The sequence below is a fragment of the Periplaneta americana genome, chromosome 5 (genome assembly GCF_040183065.1).
Source record: "Periplaneta americana isolate PAMFEO1 chromosome 5, P.americana_PAMFEO1_priV1, whole genome shotgun sequence".
NCBI lineage: Eukaryota > Metazoa > Arthropoda > Insecta > Blattodea > Blattidae > Periplaneta > Periplaneta americana.
The window spans coordinates 114,283,513-114,307,718 of record NC_091121.1 but is presented as its reverse complement, the minus strand read 5'-3'; the positions used below and the strand labels follow the sequence as shown (position 1 = coordinate 114,307,718).

General features: G+C 37.8%; 1 protein-coding gene across 1 annotated transcript in view; it reads right to left on the bottom strand.

The window, feature by feature from the left end:
- Positions 1 to 229: 229 nt before the first annotated feature.
- LOC138700532 (pickpocket protein 11-like) overlaps positions 230 to 24,206 on the bottom strand; it is a 57,109-nt gene continuing 33,132 nt past the window's right edge. The window contains exons 2-5 of the mRNA XM_069827126.1: positions 15,938 to 15,991; positions 13,220 to 13,328; positions 8,137 to 8,237; positions 230 to 2,973 (exon numbers count right to left, since the gene is read on the bottom strand). Coding sequence (XP_069683227.1) covers positions 2,780 to 2,973; positions 8,137 to 8,237; positions 13,220 to 13,328; positions 15,938 to 15,991 — 458 coding nt within the window. The 3' untranslated portion in view covers positions 230 to 2,779. The remainder of the gene's footprint in view (positions 2,974 to 8,136; positions 8,238 to 13,219; positions 13,329 to 15,937; positions 15,992 to 24,206) is intronic.

Sequence of the window (24,206 nt, the reverse complement as noted above, 5' to 3'; positions counted from 1 at the left end):
CTACAGAAATTAACCTATTAAGAACGCTTGGAAATAGGGATGTGACAAACGGTTATTTTCTTGTAACTGTTATAACTGTCTCCGTTACTTTTGATTAGTAGTTGTAAATAACGGTTATAAGTAATGGTTACAATTTCCTGCCGGAGACAAAATAGCAGTCACATAAGAGGAAGTTACATTTAACGGTTAAATAACTAACAGATACACAGAAGCAGTTAGTTATCCACGAACAAGTTATATTTGAATGCTAAATACCTTACATTGTAATAATGAGTGAAAACGTTGACAAGTACATTTATAGCAGAAATACCATAAAATATTGGATTGATTGAACTTCAAAAGTAAAAACATTAACAGAAAGGACAGTAATGAAGATTACAACACTCGTAAGAAACACATTGAAATTTCTGGGTTAAACAGACGTCCACATTCTACTCACTGCGGTACACAATAATGTAATAGGCCTACGTTTTGTCAATTTTATAACTAGCTATGTGTAATCTTATATAACATTGCGAGCCCCCTCCAGCACATCCCTGGCTGTAGTACAATGTCGGTGACTACTTCAGAACGGTGGGGGGGGGGGGGTTAGTTTCTGAATAGTGTGGATTTGTGTTACATAGTTTCATTTTAATATCAGACAGGTTTTCTAGAAAATACCGTGTTTTCAGTTTGCTTTTTGTATTTATTCAGTGTTAACATTTTTTTAAAATTTTCTTTTGAGATTTAGGAAGCCAAAGCCCCTGCCTGACCCACTTGCCTACGCCCAAGAATGATAGCAATGTAAAAGGATAAGATGTGACGACTTTATAGAAGTGTAGACAAAGTCTAAGAGATTATTTAAAGTATTTATAATTATTGGTACCTATATAAATACTCTCAAACTTTCTCCTTCCCCCCTCCGCTATACTTGTTTTTTGAAAGATGGGCCATGACAGGAGCGTTGCGATCGGAAAAACAACTGAATGTCACATAGCGTGGTAGGCCTGTTGCTATGGTAAAAACGGTTGAGTTGCCAAACTTATAGAGTTTCCACGTGGCGAGTGCTTAATGGCTCTCTCGGCGACATTTATTGTGTACACAATGTTACCATTGGTACGTTTCGTTTGTGATTCTCTGTCGATTTTTGTATTGTTTTCTTACCTTCGCGTCAATTATCAATGAATGTTTTAACGTCAGCCATCTTAACGACAACTGGTAGCTTCCATCAGCTGGCAACATGGTACTGTAGTTCCAAGCTCGGCCGCTTAACTGTCATGTCCCATCTTTCAAAAAGACAAGTATGGATCCACCTATCAAATAAGTACAGGCTCCTTAAGCGACAAATCATGCAATAATCGTTTACTTTAAATACTTGAAAACTGTATATAATTACGAAGGACATCAATAGCTTATGAATATTATAATAAAAAAATTGATTTATTCATTATGACTAATTTTTTGTGATGGTTTATTTGCATAATTATACACATTCCACTTCGGGTGGAAATATTTTATGAAGAGTATAGCCGCTTATAATAAATTTTCTTACATATTTAATAACAATAATATTGTGAAATATTATCACATTCTCGGCTCTGATCGAAACAGTGCTCTCAGTGCTCTGCTCTAGGGAACGGACTTAGTTGATATTTTTGTCACCAGATTGTGAAACACATTAATAATGTATGATTTGAGGCTTTCTCGGCGTTGGTTCGCTAATGTTTTCGCGGGATATCAGCCGAGTTATGAGGAATGATAATTCCCGGCCCCGGATTGGCCGATCCGCCAACCAATCCCGTATCACCTGAGACAGCCTAACATCTATATAACCTACGACTTTCTGTCCAGACGCAACTTCCCTGAAGATGGCTGCAGAGACAGCAGTTGAAAGCTTGGAACATTCCAAAATTTTAACTCGGCTGATATCCCGCGAAAACATATTAGCGACATTAATAATGCCTCGTTATCTTGTGGACAGGTTGAGCACTACGTAATAACGTTACTATAACTAGTTTCTTTTGCAGAAGTTCCAAGCATAAGTAACAATGTAACAGCGAGTAACTAATTATTTCATGTCCAAATTATTTTTGTAACTGTTACAACTAAGTAACTGTTACAAAGTAACTGCTACGTTATTTTTTGCCCATTCCTACTCGGAAAGGTTGCATGGGCGCAGTGGCTTACAGTTAACCAAGTTGAAGTATATTACAGTTGTTCAACGTCACTTCAGAACGCAATTTGAACGTGGAAAGTTTCCAGTTATGGAAAACAAATTGAGAACTACAGGAAGGTCGCTTTTATATTGAATATCTTTTATATCGCTCCTATATTAAAGGTAAGGAAAGAGAGAAATGAAGTCTCTATAGTCTACAGGTTCTAGATTGAGAGGTGTTAAAGTGCTCTTTTTCCATTCTAATGTTCTGGAAAACTTTGCGCTTGAATGTTGACTGAATTGGAAATACTCTGTGATCAAGTAAGTTATTAGGGTCTACGGAAAATTTCCTGGAGGATGGTCAATGTCAAAAAGACATTTTACATAACTCTGAATCATGTGAAGTTTAAAAGGAATGTAGAGAGTATCCATACGAATTTCAGAGAAAAGTTTAAGTTATCATTAATCAAACTAAATTGATCTAAATGTTCTCACGTGAATTTTTTAATACTCAGATCTCGATTAGTTCGACTGCGACTTCATGTAGTTCAGTTTTTGTGTTTCATAATGTTGAATTTGCAGGTAAATATAGTATGTTAAAAACGTATGTTGTCCTTTTATGTGTAATTTTCAGCTACAAAATAGCTAAAATTTGAATACGGGCCTCGTTGTTATATTGGGTTGTGTGATATTGGACTTTCTGCGGTAAGTAAACAGTTTACGTAGGTCATGCTCGTCTCTTAAGTAGAAGAAGAGCCGCAGTGTCAAAAAGTAGAACACCTCGACGATGCTCAGGACGCTGCATCCCAAGAAAAATCCAGCCGTGCCTCCAAACGCCACTGTAACAGAACAAACTCAATGGCAGAACTACTTATTATGGGTATGTTTATGTATAGTTCTCAAAGTCCTATTTTCGTTCCCTGTTTAAAAAGAAAAATCTACAATTTAATCAGGGATTGCAGAAACAGCACATGTCACTATTTGTGGCGAAATGAGTTAATTCGAGTTTCATAGACTGTTGATATAGGGCTATCATTCCATGCAGAAACCACATATGACAGTATAGCCGTCTCACATTTGGTGATCTGTGAAATCCAGGAAGCGCGTAGAAACAACTCATGTCAAAGACATGTGCTGACACATTGATTCCGATTCCAGACGGCAGACATCTACGACACAAGGATACAAAAATTGATCTCACAGAATGACAAATGTATCAATTCTGGTGGTGAATACGTTGAAAAATAACTCAAAATTGCTATATCTGTTCCAATAAAACTTTCCATGAAATTTTGTTCTCTTTCTGTAATCGGCCCCAGGGAAACTTAGTTTTTATGGCCTTCTTTATTGCGCTCGAGTAAGCACTTCTTTTGGCATTATTAAAGTGATGGAAGAAAAAAGATTAATTTTTATCTGCCCCCATGAGAATGTTTGCTTGTAAGTACAAAGGAGAATACCATATTTAAATTCTATATTGGCATATCCAGACAAAATCGTACCAATTCAAAGAGAGAAGCTTGACGATATACGCAAACTAATGCGTTACGTACCACATGAATATCAAGACTTTTACAATAATATTCTTCAGTGGCCTATTGTGGAAAAATAAGTTCATTTGTATGCTGAACTTAAGTATTAAGTACACAGTAGGCCTATGCATATATTATATTCCTAATTTGACAAAAATCATCAGTTGAACTGAAATTATTATACTAAAATTTTGATTCTTTGCAGAAACAGCACATGTCAAGCTAACATATATTGATTTATTTCATTAACAATTCATTAGATTCCAATAAGTTACAACACATCTATTAGGCTTCTGTCTGAAGAAGCCAGTACTATAACCAATGATATAGCCTACCACCAGTAATTCCGTTTTTTGTGTCTATTGAAAAATTTAGTTTTCATGACATGTGCTGTTTCTGCAATCCCCGGTTCAATTTAATCATTATTAATAAAATACTGTAACAAAATTACTCTTATTTCAAGATTCGGAAATATATGCAGCGTCGATAAATGAAGTAATGTCTGGTTATGAATGCTCCGACTATAAAATGACATCAATAAAATTGACAATTTATATCATTTACAATATCAAGCTACAAATTTACATATTTTTCCTGATTCCTGAAGGCTTATTGTTACTGACAGCGAGATGGTAGTCTTGCGATAATGTATGAGTTTGAGATTTCGTAATGTGACTACCTGACATTCGCCTTATAATTGGGGAAAACCCAACCAGGTAAACATCCTAAGTGCAACCTAGAACAGCCTCACTTCTCGATTCAAAGTAGCTATCGTCAGAGCTACGCCGATGAGCTTAGTTTACAAATTGGTTCTGTAACTTTTGAAAAGAGAGTCTTTGTCAGATACATAAAAGTGCATTAATCACTCTAGCAATGTTCATGTCGAATGGAAACGAAAATTGTACGCAGTTTTAAATGTTTAAACATTTGTTAAAGTGTAGTCATTAGTAATTGCTATTACTAGAGACCGGATTTTAAAGGGAAAATGTTTAATCAAAAAAGGACAAGAAAAGGAAAGTTAAGCCAAAAAAAATTTGAAAAGGGACTATATTACTCCCCAAAAACACACTTCAGCACTTTCATGGATATACATGGCACACACAATCTTACATTTATCTCTTCACAACATAAGGAAAGAGTTATATTTGATATAGTCAAAAAATAACTTTAAAAAGGACTATAGTACTCCCTCAAAAGGATGCTACTGTATTTTAATTAAAAAAAAAAGAACACTTCAGCACATTCATGAGTTTACATGGTGCACACAAGCATATATTTATCGCTTCACAACATAAAGGAAAGTGTTGTATTTGATAACATTGAACATTTCAATATGTTTCAATATGATTCTGCCTCTTTGAATGCAGAATGTCTTTATAAACAGAAAATGACCGCTCAACATCAACTGAAACCAGAGGTGAAAATTGTCTTTTTATCTGAACTCTAAATCAGCACACTTTATTAGTTTTTCAATGTCTGGAATCAGAAGAAGAACGATATTTATTTTCGCTTGCTCAGGAAGTTATAGGCCTATCGAAAAATATAGGAAAATTATCTAAATGTTTGCGACATTCTGTCAAGAAAGGGCCATAATAAGAGGTTTTTAAAAAGGGGGAAGAAGGGAATATGGACTAAAAAAGGGAAAATAGGAAGTCAAAGCCATATAATTTGGTCTGTGGAAGATAGTTTTGAACATCGTAATTATTTCATGTTTAGTGGTGAAATAAAAACAAAAAGGATTCCCTTTAAAATCCGGTCTCTAGGTCTATTACCAAACGTACAACATGGAGAAGAAACTCACACAAATCAATTATTTATCAGTAATGTTTAATGAAATTCAAGAAGCATGATGGAGAAACACAGATTCTCCAAAAACATATAAATACAAACCCGTTGTCAGAAGACACCATAAACGTTCATAAGGATGATGCAGTCAACAATTTTAGGAATTCTTGTAGACGGTATATTCTACTGATGAGGCTATCATAAACATTATTGTTATTATTATTATTATTATTATTATTATTATTACTGTTTAATTTTGATACATATGATTTTATTAATATAAAATAAATACAACGATTTTATTCGACACTTTGTGTCACAAATAAATATTGGGATGTAAAGCATTATTTCACATATTCTTCGAAGGAAGACAGCAAAATCGTCTCAGCAACAAAAATTCTAGAGAAAATGTAATCTCGTTCAAGACAATTACCACAAAGTGAGATTATCTCACAAAAGGGACTTCAGAATAAGTTTACTATTATTCTAGCTAAATATAATACAATGCGGGATATGTAAAAAGCTAGGGAAGCAAAACAATTAAATACTATATTACAATAATATATAAAGGGACAATTGTCAGAGCCTGTCTTTATAAAATTTCACATTGCTCTTTTAAAAAATTGAGTTAAATCCATTACGGGAGTAGAGAGAACATTTATTTGTAATAATGTAATATGTTCTTGGATTAAATTTTGTATTCTCGAGTTCGAGCCAATTTTGACTTATAGTTTATTTTTAAATATCTTCAATGTGAAAACCATAAACAAATGTAAAAGACATCCTGCCAAGATTCTGTTATTGATATTCCTATCCTATGGAAACATCGAGGTATTTAAAAGGTTTAAAAGAAATCTTATTGAAAATGTAGGCGAAGTGTTTCAGTGTTATGAATTAATATTATGTAATCCAAACTATTCAAGTCCAATAAGTGAAAGGTCAATATAATGAAACCGTCAAGACCCACTCACTTATAAGGAAATTATCTTTCTACTCGGCTAAAATAAGGCGGGAAAGTGCCATGCATAAACCTCACGCAAAGTGTGACGAGTGAATGTTCTTCCTCCTTGCACATTCAACTTTGTAGGATGAGATATTGATCTGATAGTCTCCCCATAATAAAAAAATGGGAATCATTAAATTATCGTTATAATTCCTGTCCATAAATTTAGACTGAACAGTGGTTCAAAATTTCACAGAGTAAATATACCACGTCGAATATTTTGTCGCAGTTTACGACAAGGAACAGAGCAGCACAGAGAAACCCATCTGGTTGAAACGTACGTACTTTGGAAGATGAGGAACCTCAGGAACTTTCAAACATTGGGTATGAACTGTTTACTTCAGTAAACTTTCTGTGCAATCTTATGAAACGTACTATAGGCCTATATACTCATAAAGTGAGTGATTGATCAGATCTAGTAGTTTTCTTACTTTCGACCACACATATCACCAAATGTGTATATGTATTTCAAACGAGTCTACTTACAAAAATAACAATATTATCTAAAAATTCAATCTACATCTTGATTACTTTCTTCAGAAGATAACCATATTATTCAATTATTATTCTGTTATACTGAGTGATTTGAAAGTTATACTCAACTTTAGGAGCTTATAGAGTGGTCGAAATATAGTAACATTCTTCGAATAGGATCCTTTGGACTCCGAAGTAATCAAAAGTCAGTACAAGCCCGTAATATCGTGAATTACATTGCGAATGTAATTATACTTTGCTCCTTACCTTCTACCACCGTGTTTGAATAGGAAGATTTACAACATATATTTTGCAATAAGTTGTTACAGAGTTGTTACAAAACGTGTCACTTATTGTGGCAGTAGATGGAGATGCAACAGGACGAAGCATCAGCACACTTTACTCTTTTTCAACGAGACTTTCTAAATATCGAATATCCCTAATGTTGGATTTGTAAAGAAGGACCAGTTGAATGGCCACCCTACATTTTCCTAATGTCATACCCCTTGATTACATTTTTGGGAGCCTATAAAAAGCCTCGTTTACGACACGCTTGTTTAAGACTCATAAACAATTTTAGCCAGGACACTTGCAGCATCTGATGTGATTCGGGAGGCGTCATTGTATTTGGGAGAGTGAGTCACAGTATCCTTCAACGACGCAATGCTTCCACTGAATGTTGTGGTTGCTAGTTCTAACAACTTTTGGTGTAATACCGAATTAACTGCAAAGTTCATCTAATCTTTGCTTACCTAAAATTATTTGCACAGATTAGTATTACCGGTACTCCAATGGCATCATATATTTCTTGACTTCCACAGATATACAATGACTTAGGATTGCTTCGTAGACCATGAGTTCCAACCCATCTATAGGCTTCTTCAGTTCGAGCACAATATTAAATTTTGAATCACCCTTTAAATTTTATTAATGTCATGTGTTTTCCTTTATTATATCATTTTTCTTTCGTACTATCTATTGATTGACGTACAAAATAGTCAATGGGAAAAATTGCATTATCTGTTAATAATACAACTTTTTCGGTTGTTAAAATCGAGGCAATCTATGTAACAATATTTAAATGGGAAGTGAGTGATTTTAGTATTTTTTTGCGTTAGAGATCGCTGTGTGCAGTGCACTGCATGTGGGAAAATACTCTTTGACGACTTAACATTAAGTTCAATCTCTCTAACATGCAGAATACCATGTACCTAGCATATCAGGAAGTGTGAAGAGCACATCTCGCTTCATTCGAATTGTTGGGTAGTTCGACACATACCATCTGAGACTAGTACCTCCAAAACGTTCTTGCCTGTAAAGTACAACAGAATGTATGAATATGAAGCATGAAAATAACAGTTAGGCTTGTGATTACATACGAGTACCAAAATTAAGTATTGTGTGAAATATAATAGGATTCTGATTAGAATTAAAATTCTCCTTCCATCAGAATGTCGTTGGAGCACAACAGAAGTCATAAGGACTACTAAAATTTTAAGAACTTGAATAGGCTAATTTATAAACAGAATTAAAATTATTCTTCCATAAAAATATCTGTGGAGTATAACAGAATCATGAGGACTACTTAAAACTTGATAACTTGAATAGACTAATTTACAAATGGTATTAAAATTATTCTTCCATCAAAATGTTGGTGGTGCACAATGGAAGTCATGAGGACGACTAAAAACTCAAGAACTTGAATAGTCTAATTTAAAAATTCTTTCAATGAAATCCAACTGTTGCTCAATTCTTTCACGTTTTCTTTGGTGTATTTTATTGTCGGATGTCAAAAACTTTTATGAAATGTAATAATACCTGTAAGTTTAAACACTTCAAGAAACATTCTGAAAAGTATTTTTTTTAGAATGGCCTTCATCAGAATTTATTGTCTCAACAAAAGAACTAATTTTTGTAATATCATACACCATCAATTAGGTCGCATATCGATCTTCCGGACAAAATAGTATTTATATATAATATATTTAATCAAATCATCATAATGGAAATTATGATTTTACCATATCAAAACAGACAATCAACATGCTTAAAGTTTTTTTTCTGTGTAGTCCCATATTTTGTAAGCTATGTTTGCAAATGAGTCGTCTAGAATCAAACTGCACCTTCTACAAATTATGAAATATGAGATTAAAGTACGTTTCAATGCAGAATTTTGCAGGGAATATGATAAACTGCTCGTTTGAAATCAAACTGGAATTTATCTGCCTTAACTCCAGTAGTAAATTCACTGTTTGGAGTCTAATTACATTAGTGTTTCGCCTTCTGTGACAAATCAGATTTTTGGATAAAGTCCAGCTTTATTCTAAGCTACTCAAATATGATCATATTACCCAGTCACAGGAAGCAATAAGTTGACTTAAACTAGATAAAAGAAGAAATTTACATTCACTTCTCCTTCTCCTTGAGACCTTGAACTCCTCTATTCCTTCGTGCCTGTTGTTCTCTTCACTTACCTTGTTCTCATCGTAATCTGAACACATGTTCTCACCATGAAACAATACTAACAATACCATCCCATAGCACCTCTTCATACTCAGCCTCTTTCACAATAGCCCTGCCAAGACTCTGGAATTCGCTACCTCCTAGCATCAGAGACTGTCGAAATAAAATTGAATTCAAACGCAAACTTACTAGGTATTTGGTCAGTAATTGAGACTCGTTCAGACGTGACTTCCAGTAAATAGTTATCTTGTTCTAGCATAAAATATTTAAATACCCGGTAATATCATCCCTAAATAATTATTCTACGTTTAATTTGTACTTCAGTAAAGAAAAATCTTTCGTTGTTCCTAACTTCTGAAATAGATGAAAGTACCGCAAACAAAAAGTGTTGGAATCTTGCCAAACAGTATTTTACTATAATTGTGGCACTTTCATCGTTCACCATTTTCACATATTTTATTAAGGCACATATTTTCTTATTGCACTAAAATAATACATTTATTTATTTATTTATTTATTTTATGATATATATGATATATATTTATTTGTCAGTCAACTTTACAATTCACAGTTATGCTGGACCTTCACATTTCTGTTTTTCGATCCACCATCCCTTTAATACATACAACTCTTTTCTATTAATGTATTCTTTGCCGAGTATTTCTTGATTACTTTCTAATGTTCTGTTATAACTGAATTGCTCTATGTCCTTCCCTCTCTATCCTCTTCTATTCTCTCCCTCCTACCTAGACTGTCTCCCTTCCATTTCTCGCTCACCTATTAAATATTGCATATTCCTTGCTTAATAATTTGCATTTTTTATTTATTTTCTTCTCTACCCTCACATCCTACCTACTCTTAATCATTATTTTCCAGCTATTTTCTCCTACATTACTTGCTAACTTTTCCGTTTACTCTATTTTACAACACTTACATCACTTATTTTCTTTTCTATCCTCTGTTTATTTATGTATTGATCCCATTCTCTTCGCTTCACTCCTAAATTTCCTATTTTATTATCTCTTTCCATAAATTTATTTCTTTAATACTCCTACAGTTATAGTACCCCTGATACTACTTCCAACCCATCACATTGAAAAACATGAAATATCTAATTCACTTAATTACACTTGCAATTTCTCTCTCATTCTACTTCTCATTTATTCAGATTTTTTTTTTCACTTTAATTCTCTTGTATTCACTGTTTGATAGTCTTATCTTATTACACTATTACACTATCTTCTTACACTTAACACTTTCTTCTCTGTTCCTTTTCTTACACTTTTGCCACTCCTAACTTTCTTGCACTCACTTTTTAGCACTCTTCTTCTTCGCTAATAACCTCTCCAAAGCCCTATTCATTCTGTTCTCACAATCACTAATATCTGGTAGTCGCTTCGTTCCTTCACCCGTTCTTATCATGTCTTCTCTTGCATTTCCTCCATTAGTCTTGTCTATGCTCCTGACCTTAGACCCTTCCAGCTGTTTCCCTAATTCTTCGTCCGCAGTATTTTGTATCTGCCTCACGTTTTGATTTCCTCCTTGATTTATTCTGGTCAGCTGTTTCGTACTTGAAGTGGGCGTCAGATATCGACATTGTACATCTCTCGTTTCATTGATATTGAAGTTTTGTGTCGTTTGCATTTTTTCATTCTTCCTAGCGTGATGCCTTGACGTACGCATATTTTCACGTTCATTGAACCTCAGTTTCACTGCGCCTTGATTCACCTGGCTTTGCTCGATTTCAGTCCAAATCTCTGGTTTGTCACAATTCTTTTCACAGTATTCGAGAACGTACACTTTATCATTGATTTTCAATTTATCATCGATCATGATCGCAAAATGTCCTTTACTTCTCGCTGTTTTCAGATATGGTAACAATAATTTTCTTCTTCTTCTTACTTCGTAACTAAGGTCATTTACAAAGCGCAATTTTGTTCCCCTCGCATTTTTCACTCTGTTCATAATCATTTCTTTTGTCCTTAAATTTTGAAATTTCAGCAAGATTGGCCGAAATTTTCCCTTCCCCACTCTATAAACTTCTTCTATATGGCCATCTATATCTACTTCTAAAAGCTCCCAACACACTCTCCGGACTGCCTGATTAATTTTTATGAATCCTAACTTCATTTCTTCTTTAATTAACTCTCTCAACTCTTCGTTCTTCACACTCTTTGGCCCCGGATTCACTTCAATTCCTCCCATTATTAATATCATCACTATGACTGCTCCAATCGCCCATTTTAGTTCTTTCTTCTCCCCACTCTCCCATCCTCTCTCTTCTTTAACTCTTCTTATGCTAAACATTCCAATTCTTGATCTATACACATATAAATCCACACCCATTTTACTTTCGTCTACTGCTGTTCCTGTTGTCCGACGACTCTTTTTACTTTAGCTTAGAGCATCGCTCTCTCTATGTTGATTCTGCAATTCCTCGCACGACAGTACGTCCGCTCGGCTTGAAATCTAGTTGCTGACTGTATTTATTTATTTATTTATTTATTTTCTTATTCATTTGTTTATTTATTTATTTTATTAATTAATTTTATTTATTTATTATCGTATTTTGTAGATGGATATGTTCCAAGAAATAAAATTAATTTGTACCGATATTAATATTGTATCACATTCACTTTTTTAAATAAATTAACAACTCTTAAATATTCATTTCCGTATGATCGATTTTTTACTGTCCGTTATATTCTTGGATTTTCATGTACCTAACCATGATGGTTTCTGACTGCAGGGGACTTGCTCCGCGTGTTATATCTAAGTAAGAAGACATTGGCTTTCTCCTATATCAACTGAGCAGTGTATTGACATTTTACCTAGCTTCTATAGTTTCAGAGTTTTTGTACAAATTATGTCATGGAACTTTGTTATATTGAGGAAGACGATTATGTAATCCAACGTGATGTCATATTTTTTTTTGCTGGTTATTTAACTACGCTCAATCAACAACTGGATTATTTAGCGTCGATGGGATTGGTAAAGCGAGATGGTATTTGACGAGATGAGACCGAGGATTTACCATAGATTACCTGACATTCGCCTTACGATTGAGAAAAACATCGGGAAAAATCCACGCAGGTAATCAGCCCAAGCGAGACTCGAACCCACGCCCGAACGAAACTCTGGGCTGGCAGGCAAGCGCCTCAGACGACTGAGCTACTCCGGTGGCTGTGATGTCATATGAAGAGTCCACTGCAAGAATGATGGATGTCATTTGGAATATATTTTGCAGGAGAAGCAATTGAAAGTTTGAAATGCTTAGCGCTCAAAGCTTAACTGTGATTTTCCGATCATTACTGGACAATGACTATCAGTGTTAATGCCATATAACTCTCTATGTACATTCTATATGTCTTAAGTTATGCATTGACAGTCTTGGTTCATTTCGACAAGAAAGTGACATCCAACATTCTTGCATTGGACTCTTCATATATAGTGCATACATTTTATTATTCCACGCTCCCGGATGTAGAACGTATGCGACAGTGCACAGCGCATCTGCACACATGCGAGCGTGGAAAGATGAAAATGTATGCACTGTACAAATAAAATTACATTATTTCGGCGCGAAGTAAGTACGCCGAGTACATGTGTGTATAATTATATTTTAATATTTAGTAAAATTCGAAACATAGATATATTATAGGCCTACATTACATTACATTATTTAACGATAAATTGGGAACCGAGTTTCCTCTATTTCTTCATTTAATCAATTCATTGACAAACGAGTTGAATAAATTATTAATTAAAATATATTTCATAAAGCATAAACTTACACGTATAATAATATAATATATATTACAAACTGCATACCATCCCTTCGTACTCTTTTCTACAATGGAAAAGTCATCGCCTTCACAAGTGGGATAACAGTTGCAGGAAAACTGGTTTACTTCGTCGCCATCAACAAATATCAGTGACTCTGAAAATTAAAGCAGCATCGTATTAAATACTAGTCCAGTATTAATATAATATGCAATGCTTTCTTTTCTTCGTAGGAGAAATGATTATGAATCAGTGGTGATGTTAGCTGACAATTTTTGGATGCTCCGAAGGATTTTTTTTATGCTTCTAGATACTGTGTGCATATTTATTTTGTACTGCGACTATTCTATTTTATTTGCTTTATAGCTATACGCCTTGTTGAACATAGGAATCGAATTTCTTCTTTATTTTTAATACCGGTACTTCTCTTTTTTTCTACGGTATAAGTATGCATAAGGATGTAATTATTTGACTTATTTGAACTGTTGTATCAGTGAAGCGAGGTGAGTCAGTGAAGTTATGGTTTTACAGTGCAGTGAACAGTTCCGATCAGTGATAATTTATAGCGTCAATGAAATGTGTTCTATAGTGTCAGTGAAATGTGTGCTAAAGTGTCAGTGAAAAGCGTCATAGTGCCACTACAAGGAATGAGATGAGAGTAAAGTGAAAGACTATTGAAATTTATGTAGGACCTATACATAATTATGTAGGTTGTATTGTAAAATTAGGTATTTTATTTTATGTTTTATTATTATTGTGTTAAATTGTATTGCGTATTCTTATTGTATTGTGTATAAAATTGTATATGTGTTGTAAAATTGTATTGTGTATTGTAAATTTTATTGTGTATTGCTTATCATTTTATTGTGTATTGTTAATATTGTATATACCACTGCCACCGGGTGCTTGCCCACTTGCAGTGTAAATAAATACATACATACATATACTCTGAACTCTGAGGAGCGATCTACAACATCGACTCTATCAAATCAAGCAAATCAACCAAGTCCAGCATCGCCAATCGAGTTTAACTTCATGTCCCACGTGGTAGACGTGTCCCCGAAATAATTCTGCAAGAGGAGACAAAATGTCTCTTAGTCTGCTTTTACATTAATCCCAACACTCATTTGGACGACATTCAGCCTTTTCTCTACAGCATGTTCATGGAATATCAACGAAAATCAATAAGATCTTCTTGAGGCTAAAGTAGGAACTGGAAGTGCCTATGATCCTCACCAGAGGCCACTTCAAAGTAGAGATTAACAAAGATTAGTTTCTCAGCGATCAATTCAAACTAAGCTCTGTTCAAAATAGACGCTAGTTCATGTTTAGACTTGGTGTTTTTTTTTTTAGAAACTTCAACGTTAACTCTCTGCCCTTTATTTCTCTTACGCCTATCTCATATCATAGACCTAACTTAACCAATGTGAAGCTTATCAATGATAAATGAAATCTTGTAAGAAAAAACAAACACTGCAGTCTCATTCTGCGTTACTGAAGCCCTCAGACGTATTTTACATGGAAACCTTGCGGTTGTAGCACTGTACACAGCCCCGGAAGTTCTTTCTTTTTCTGTGTTGATCAGTACTGTAGAACTGCTGCTCTAGTTCATGCAAGAAAGTAATGAAAGCGTGAATATCTGCACTTATTTTGTTCAGTCCAATCTATTAAAATAATGAGTCACTCTCGATACATTTCGCAAAAATAGCCATCGAGGACTACATGTTCATTTCAGGGATATACAGTTTTTTGACCTACAATGCAGTGCATTGATATCGGTTTTTAACATCTTTAAAAGTATTTCTACTAAAATTAATTGAAATATGTGTTGTATCACTGTTCAGTGTAGTAGTAGTTATCAGAACTATCTCTGGGCAGAAACTCAAACATACGCTTCAACTTCACATCTTTGACAAATAAAGTCATCTGTGAGCTCAACCAGAAAGCACTAAGAGATACTAGTGTGTGAACAACGAATTTAAAAATAATAAATAGTAGTATTTTGTTTTATACAGATTACAATAAGTTCTGCAGTCTCGCTAGAATATGTACATATGGACTGTTATGTCTTAGTTGATTGGATAAAACTTCGCATCATTTGACCAGCAGCTTAATTTGGCCAAAGTGTACTAGGCCCGACAAGGACCAGTTAGCCGGAATTGATTGTAGTTCGATTCAATTTCTGTCTTTGCTTGTGATTACCCACACATTACATCTGTAAAATCTACATAGATGCTATTATTGCAACGCAAGAATTTCAGATTAGTTAGGCCTAAGTTTCACTTTCAGATCTTCTTCACAATTGTGCATACAGTCATAAGAGTTAATGAGTAATACTTATTTTAATGGCAAATATTGTGTCATTACAATTGAAATTATTCAGTTGTTTGATAAATGTTTATTGTTATTAGAAGCATGTGAAGTCGTGTTTCTGCAGATAACTCATATTTTGTGTTCATGTTTGAAATGGTAATATTAAAACGTTTCCTCAACTACCACATACAGTTCTAATATTCCAATAAAAGTCTTTATGAAGTTTTTCCGTTCTCAATAGCAAAACTAGAAACATAGCCTAAGATCATTTAAATATTGCAATTTTCTTAACTATTTATTACAATTTAAATGTAAAAACACAACAATTTTTCACGCATTTTAGAAGAAAAACAAATGTAATACGAGTCTAAAAGGTAAGATATGTAGCAGCTAATACATGTTAGTCAATTTCTATAATGGTAAAAATAAAAAAACTGTTTTGCTTATACATACCAGAATGGTTTGCAAGGCACAGCATTCCTTCAACATCACATATCTTGTAATCAGCTATAAAGAGATAAACGTAAGATTATGTGACATTCATTACAATGAGAAAAGTAGTATGCAGAAAAAAACAGAGTGGAAGATAACCTTTTACAATCCTTCTGGGATATGATATCTCGAATTATGCCAAACAAGAAAGACTAGTAGACCCCTAATATTTTGTTCCCAGAAGGGCGGTTTTTGAAAAAAAAAATGGACTTTTATAACTGGAAATTATGATTACGTTTTTCATGAAACTGCTCAAAATTGGATATTTATCTCATGTAGGATGTGAGCCGTGCTCGACATCGTAGTTTTCCATCTAGTACGTCACTTCGCCCGACAGAGTGCTCTCAGACGATATGTTATAAATAGCGCTACGAATTTCCTTCATTTTCTTATCCAAATTATCCTATGGGCCGCTTGATTACGTCAGACGAAGAGAGAGGGAAAGCGAGTTTACTTGGCTACGGGCAGTTGTATGTAACTCACTTAAGAGCCGGAGCTCGTATTGACAACATTACTCAGCAGCCAGGCCGTGTACCGACAGCTTCATTCAGGCAATCGACGTGCACTCACGATATAGAGCTCGAACTATATTCTACACTGGTAACTTAAGTTCATTGTGACAGATTGTTCGAGAATAGTGTGTCATTATATTTCACTTGAGTATTTACGGATTATATGAAACCTTGTTTGAAATATATCTTGGGATTTAGTGCGGCAACAAGTTGTATCAGATTTGTTATCATTGGAGTAGGCAAATTTGGGTTGTGATATTCTCATTTTTGGTTGTATGTGTTTGAGATATTGTGGTGGATCGTGTATGGAAATCACTCGCTGATGATACGTCTTGGGTTAAGTAATTGCGATTACGTGAAGTGATGTAATTGTGATATATGACGTTGTATTGTATTGGGGGATTACGTGATGAGATATACTTTTTTATGTGAGGTAGTATTGATCTTCCAAGACGGTTTGGGTGATAGCGTAGTGATTACGATCTCTTGGCTTACATCGTAATAGACGGTGTAATGAACTAGAATAGTATGGAACTCGTTATCTATTCTAGTACTTGCTACTCCATATTGGTTATTATTGGTCTCCACACCGGTATTCAGGAATCGAGTGCATTGACTTTCCGTTGCTATTCAAACGATCATTTGTATTTTGAAATTATTGTCGGTTACTTATTATCTATCGTATCTCTCTCTCTCTCTCTCTCTCTTGGGTATTGTGTGATTGTAAGGTACAGAGATTATTGTTAATGCTATTTGCACAGTTTATGTGAGACATATGTGGAATTGGTAATTTATATAGTGATCACTCGTGTGACAGTTTGTATTGGGTAAATTCTTTGTGTGATACTGAGCCCATGTGTACGTTCAGTTTGGTTAATCAGATTTTATGGTGTCTGTAATTGAATGGGGCATGTGTTATGAGTTGGCATACTGACTGGGCGTTCATGTTGAGGTTTATATCTAGTTGGTTATACATATACATTTTGAGACAATGTTTCAGTGACTAAATGCTTAATCGATCAGTAACTCATTATTGAGAAATGGGTGTATCAAATTGTATTACGACTTGTAAGTATGTTCGCCCAGTGTAGTTAAAGTTTCCACCATTCACTTATTGGTTCACTGATTATTCAGATTAACTTGTAATATTTTCATTCACTTAATTTCATACCTATATGTTATTTCATTCAGGGGCGGCTTTAGAGGTAGTACCGTTGTGCCATGGCACTACCAGAATACAGAAGGAAAAGGAGAATTCATATTTTCCGCTCAAAACCTGAGAGAAACAAGTTACGCTTATACAATCTCTACCGTCAATATGATCTTTGCAGCGAAACACGTTGTAACCAGTGTTTGGAGGATGGATCTGTGCCAGGCACTACATCCCATAAGAAATATAATGGGATGCGCGCGCAGTCTTCATGTTCGCTCGTCCTTTTCAGCATCTAAAGCATGATCTAAAATGTGACAGGCACAAATTGCCGCTGGCTTTTGCAATGCTTGTAAAACTGTATACATCCCCTTTACTACGCCGATCCCTTACTACCTCTGGCTCTGTTTGCCCTTCCACTTTGTCGGAACAAGTTTCGTAGAGCGAAGACTGCAACAATAAGGTAATAAAATCTCTCCCGGTTTCTTGAAAACTTGCTTGAGAAAGTTTTCACTTTATTATTTCTACAACAGTACCAATTGTAGTGTGATCGTGTTAAGTCGTGAGGTTGTCATCGTAATAGTGGTCGTGTTATCGTGTTGTGTACTGTGAAAAAATGAACTCGGTTGGCGCTTTATTGAAATCTCCGTTTTCAACATTAACATATGAAAACAAACTTCGTATTAAAGAATTAGGCAGACCTGTACCGCACTTAAATATTCATCAAAAGCAGCAAAGTGCTAATGTTAATAGATCTCGCAAATTCAACCCAGATATTTATTTAAAAAACAACTGGTTGTGTGGATGTGATGTGAAAAATGCATTCCTCTGTTTCCCGTGTGTTCTGTTCCGAGGTGAACTTAGCTGGTCAAAAGTGGGTGTGACAGATTTAGTACATTTATGGGGTAAAATAAAAACACATCATAAGTCAAAGGTTAATATGAATAACGTCTTCAGTTTGTCTATGCTGGGTAATGCGAACACTGAAAATCAGTCAAACTCACACTACAGACTCGCGATTGCAAAATACAATGAGCAAGTTGATAAAAACAGATATGTGTTAAATTTAATAATAAATTGCATACGATTTTGTGGGGCACTAGATTTAGCACTAACAGGGCACGATGAATCTGAGGAGTTTTGTTTGCAAAATAGACAACTTCAACAAAAAAATGATGGATTTATTTTCAAGTCAGAAGAATCTGCGAATGAGTTTTATCTGTCGCGCATATTAACCAGGTCAACAAAAGTGCTCAAGTGCTCCAGTTGTATAAATTTAGGTGAGTGACTATTATTATTATTATTATTATTATTATTATTATTATTATTATTATTATTATTATTATTATTATTAGAGACGAGAATTTCATGCACTATAAAATCCCAAAATATGCATGCATTCATGCACTATCAAACAATGAAATATGCTGGAGTGTAGGCTTTCACGGCCGGCGTCAATAGTAGAAAAGTTTTCCGGGCTATGAGGCCGTGGTCTGTTGGTTGTGAGACCAAACGTTTCGTTCACTGCTGCGGTGAACATCTTCAGTGGTGTCTATTGCTGGTGCGGCTGGTTCTACTGCGTGTTCCGATTACAGTCTGCGCTCGAAAAATCGAAGGAGAATTGGGAGGAAAATTTAAAAGGTACGCAAACCGCGTCCTTGCAATGGGTTGGGGGCTGTACAAAACTAAATATGTGAGCTCCAAGCCTGTTGCCAATAGTCTCACTCCGGGTTACGCTGCTCCCCTGAAGGAGCTCTAGAAAATTTTGAAGTGGAAGACGAAATTGGACGTAACCTCTTAGGTACCACATACGCGAGGGGGGCTGACATTGATCAATTGATCACGGAACGGGGCGAGGAGGAGTTGGCTGGTGTTTGCCGTTAGAATGGCAAGACGCCGTCATCTGTTGTTCGATGACAAAGCATGTGAAGGCCGTCGGAAGAAGCGCCGTGAAATCTAATCTGCAATTTGAGAGGTCCCTGTCCTTTCAATTTGCGACTTATTGAGTGACCTCGTATATTTAATAGACTATTTATATTATCTGGACTAGGGCATACATCGTTTATAATAAGGGTAGAATATATATGGGGAAGGGCATATAGGTCCGTGGCCCATTTCTTATAGGGCTCATCCCGACATTTGTCTTACGCCTGAGAAAAAACCATGGAAAACCTTAGGCGAGATGAGTTGTCTCATGTATAAGAGACTAGCCAATCTGGCTAATATGTAGGAGGTGATTGTTGTCATGAGCCTTGTTGAATCGTCTCAATTTTGAGACAAGCCATTTGGCTATATGATGGCTCAATTACGAAGAGGGGGAGATATGTAATTAGTTGATTAATTTAAAGTAATTAAGGAGATTAATGGGGATATGAGTGCAGGTCCGTGGCCCATTTCTTTTAGGGCTCATCCCGACATTTGTCTTAACGCCTTAGGAAAACCACCGAAAAACCTTAGGCAGGATGAGTTGTTTCAATATCAGAGACTAGCCAGTTGGCTCTTAGGTTGAATGACTCTATGAATCGATGGATATATACTAGCCAATTGGCTCTATGATACTTCCATCGATCAACAAAAGTAGATATTGTTAGGGAGGGATTTTGTTTAGCCCAGTTAAGACAAGGTCATTTTAAAGCGGTTGCACTATCCAAGGAGTCTCATGGAGTTGAGTCGTGGCTACCAAAACCTGGGAGTAACGCCAGCCTCCCTGTCCTCCTGTCTCAATAGTATAGCTAATGGACCTGTCTGGTGTCTACGCCGTAACCTAGGATCATACTGGCCGAGGCCTGATATGAGCGGGTTGGGGTTAGCACGAGCTTCCGCATACAGGTTCCTAGCCAGTCGAGCAATGAACTCGTCTATGGTTGGCAACTCTAGTTCATCATGGAACTTTCTTCTCGAGGCGACTCGAGGGAGATGGGTAATGGGTCGAATCACATGGTTTTGGACAACTTGGAGTTCACGGAGATGGGACACTGCCGCAAACCCCCATGCGGGTGCGGCATAGGTAATGACAGAGCGAATGAGGGCCTTATACATGGTAAGTCCTACCCTCAGGTTGTCAGGAGTTAAGGCCGCCAGAATGGGATAGTCTCTAACTATCAGCCCCTTGGCCTTACGAAGAAGGGAATGGATGTGATCTCGGAAGTTGAGATGAGAGTCCATAATGATCCCTAAATATTTAATTTGGTTCATCCACGGCATTTCTCGTCCGAAAAGTGTGGGTGGTGGTGGTATGTCTTCGAGCATCGCTCTTAGTGAAAAGAGTATGGCCTGACATTTCTCTACATTGACCTTGATTCTCCAGTCGTGGAACCACGGCTGGAGGTGATCTAAGATCGACTGCAATCTACGGGACGCTAATCTATAGGTTTTGCCCATCGCCAAGAGGGCAGTGTCGTCTGCATAGATATACAGATGACTACTTCTGCCGTGGATATAGCGAAACGGGAGGTCATTAATGAATTTATTGAAAAGTATGGGCCCGATAATGGAACCCTGTGGGACTCTGCGTGAATTTCACGGGGGGTGGAGAAACTAGTGCCTACACGGGTTTTGAATGTACGGCCTCGGAGGTAGTTAGAAATGAGGCGTATCATTCCATCTGGGACTCCCATGCCCAGTAACTTAACGAGGAGTCCCTCATGCCAAACCTTGTCGAATGCTCGCTCGATGTCCAGGTAAGCTGCAGCTACTACACGCTTCGTGCTCATAGCCCAGGTAATGTCCTCCGTCATGCGGAGTGCATGGAGTGTAGTGGAACGACCAGGGTGGAAACCGAACTGCTCGTTCCTGATTTGGGGCAACACTACTTCAGTGAGGTGTCTATGTATGACCCGCTCCGCCAGTTTGCTGAGACAACTGAGGAGACTAATAGGCCTATAGTTGCTTGGATTTGTCTTATCCTTTCCGGGCTTTGGAAAGAGAACTACGTGAGCCTCTTTCCAGGGAATGGGATAGTGACCGGAAGCCAAGATGTTATTAATTATCTCTGCTATGCGCTTCATAGCTGACCTTGGGAGATGCTGCCATATAATTCCTTGGATACCGTCGGCTCCTGCGGCCTTATGAGGGGCGAGGCGACGAATGAAATGGGCGACCTCGTGGGTGTTCGTAGGTCGTATCCCATTTTCCGGCTCCCTGCTAAGGAGGTCTCGAACCGATTTCTCAACAGCTCTGATATGGGGCAAGTTTAAATTTTGTTCCACGGGTTGAAAAGTGGTCTCTAGAACGTCTGCCAGTGCGTTAGCCTTCTCCTCAGGAGTAAAGGCCCTGACATATGGACCGACTACTAATGGGTGAATAGATTGAGACGGATTGGACAGAGCTCGAGATACACGCCAGACATCTGACATGTTTCTGCTGTCCATCGTCTCAACCTTGGATTTCCAAGCATCCACGACCGTTTCGTGGACCGCCTCACTGATCCGCCTGCGCAAGCGGTTCATTTCTATTCTATGTTCATCTAACCTAGTACGCTTCCACAATGTTCTTGCTCTATTGCGGGCGATCTTTAGGTCTATAATATAGGCTGGGAGCTGCATCCGTCCCGGTTGTGAAGACCGTTTAGGTATTGCAGCAACCATTGCCTTCTTTATGCACTTCGTCAGATCGCTAACTGACCTATCTAAGTCTGCCTGAGTGACTTCAGGGGGGAGTGGTGGAAGCGTAGCGGCTACCTGGTCTTGGAAGAACACCCAGTCTGCCGCCTTGTAGTTGAATTTCTCAGCGGTTGGGGAGAGTTCGACTGGGTGCATGATCTCCATTATCACCGGTAGGTGGTCGGACGGAAGATCATCCAGGGTTGTTAGTCTCGCTCTAGTTGTGAGACCTTTCACCAGAGCGATGTCTAATATGTCAGGCAGTTGATTTGCAGCAGCCGGTACGTGTGTGGGTTCCCTAGGGGCCATCACGACGTATCCTTTTCCTGTAGAATTTAGAAAAAGCCTATCGCCCTGCCGATTGGGGCGTTGACAGTTCCAGCTAGCGTGCTTCGCATTGAGGTCGCCGGCGACTACGAATCTATCGGATAGACTTGTCACTATATCTAAATCGCGTTCATTTAGTGTGCCCGGAGGACTGTAGGCAGCCATAAGCAGAAAGGGGAGTCTGCCTATGTAGGCTCTAATAGGCACTGCCTCTAATGCCGCTAGCTGGGGAAGGAGATACTCACAGTGCGCGATCGAAGAACGAACGAACACCGCTACACCTCCGCCTCTTCTACCCGCTCTATCTTGTCTATAGACTTTAAACCCCGCGCATCTTAAATTTACTTGGGGTGTCAGGAACGTTTCTGTTATAAATGCTACGTCTATATTATTAGCGTTCTGGAAGGCCCTGAACTCATGTCCATCATGTCTAAGGCCCCTGGCGTTCCATATACACATCCTAGCAACTCCGTCACTTCGTCTGGCCATTGAGAGAAACGAGGGAGGTTAGGAGCTTAAATATCTCCGGGAGGGCAGACATAGAATTCTCCATAAGGAGAACTATCACTCTGGTTAATCCTTCTAATATTGGGGCGAGCGGGAGGTTGGGGTTGGCTAATTGCAACGCCTCGGCAAAGTGCTGGACTTGGTCCAAGGTAGCGCCTTGACCGGTCGGGCCTTTGGAGGTGCTTGCAATAGCTTCCTGCTGGGCCGGTGGGACAGGGGCGGAGATGGGCTCTACCGTGGTAGCCTTGGTGGCTTTTCTGCTGCCCCTGTTGCGCTTAGGGCGCTGAGAAAGGGGTCCTACTTTATTGGCAGCAGTTTGGGGGGCTGTCGCTGCCATGGTGGACCACAGAGGCGCGGGAACGGGCACATCCAGAAGCGAAGGGATGTCCGCCTGCTGCTACTACTGCGTTTGCTGCTGCTGTTGGCGGACCGGCCCGAGTTCCGTGCGTCGCTCCGCACGAGGCCCCTGCACAGGGGCGCGAGCCTGTGGCTGCGGCTGCTGTTCTCGGAACAGCTGCTGCTGCCTCGCAGCTCGCTCCACCCGCTGCTGCCGGAGCCACTCGCTGTTCCTCGAGCTCTGCCCTCCTCCGTCGGGCAGCCCTGATCGTTCGTTCCATGGCATCTCTAACCTGTAGTGCTACGGGACAACCTCCGTAATTGGCGGTGGGGATAGACTCGAAAATCGAAAAATCGAAGGAGAATTGGGAGGAAAATTTAAAAGGTACGCAAAACGCGTCCTTGCAAGGGGTTGGGGGCTGTACAAAACTATATATGTGAGCTCTAAGCCTGTTGGCCACTAGTCTCACTCCGGGTTACGCTGCTCCCCTGAAGGAGCTCTAGAAAATTTTGAAGGGGAAGCCGAAATTGGACGTAACCTCTTAGGTACCACATACGCGAGGGGGGCTGAGATTGATCAATTGATCACTGAACGGGGCGAGGTGGAGTTGGCTGGTGTTTGCCGTTAGGATGGCAAGACGCCGTCATCTGTTGTTCGATGACAAAGCAGGTGAAGGCCGTCGGAAGAAGCGCCGTGAAATCTAAGCTGCAATTTGAGAGGTCCCTGTCCTTTCAATTTGCGACTTATTGAGTGACCTCGTATGTTTAATAGACTATTAAGGCTGCATCGTTGTATA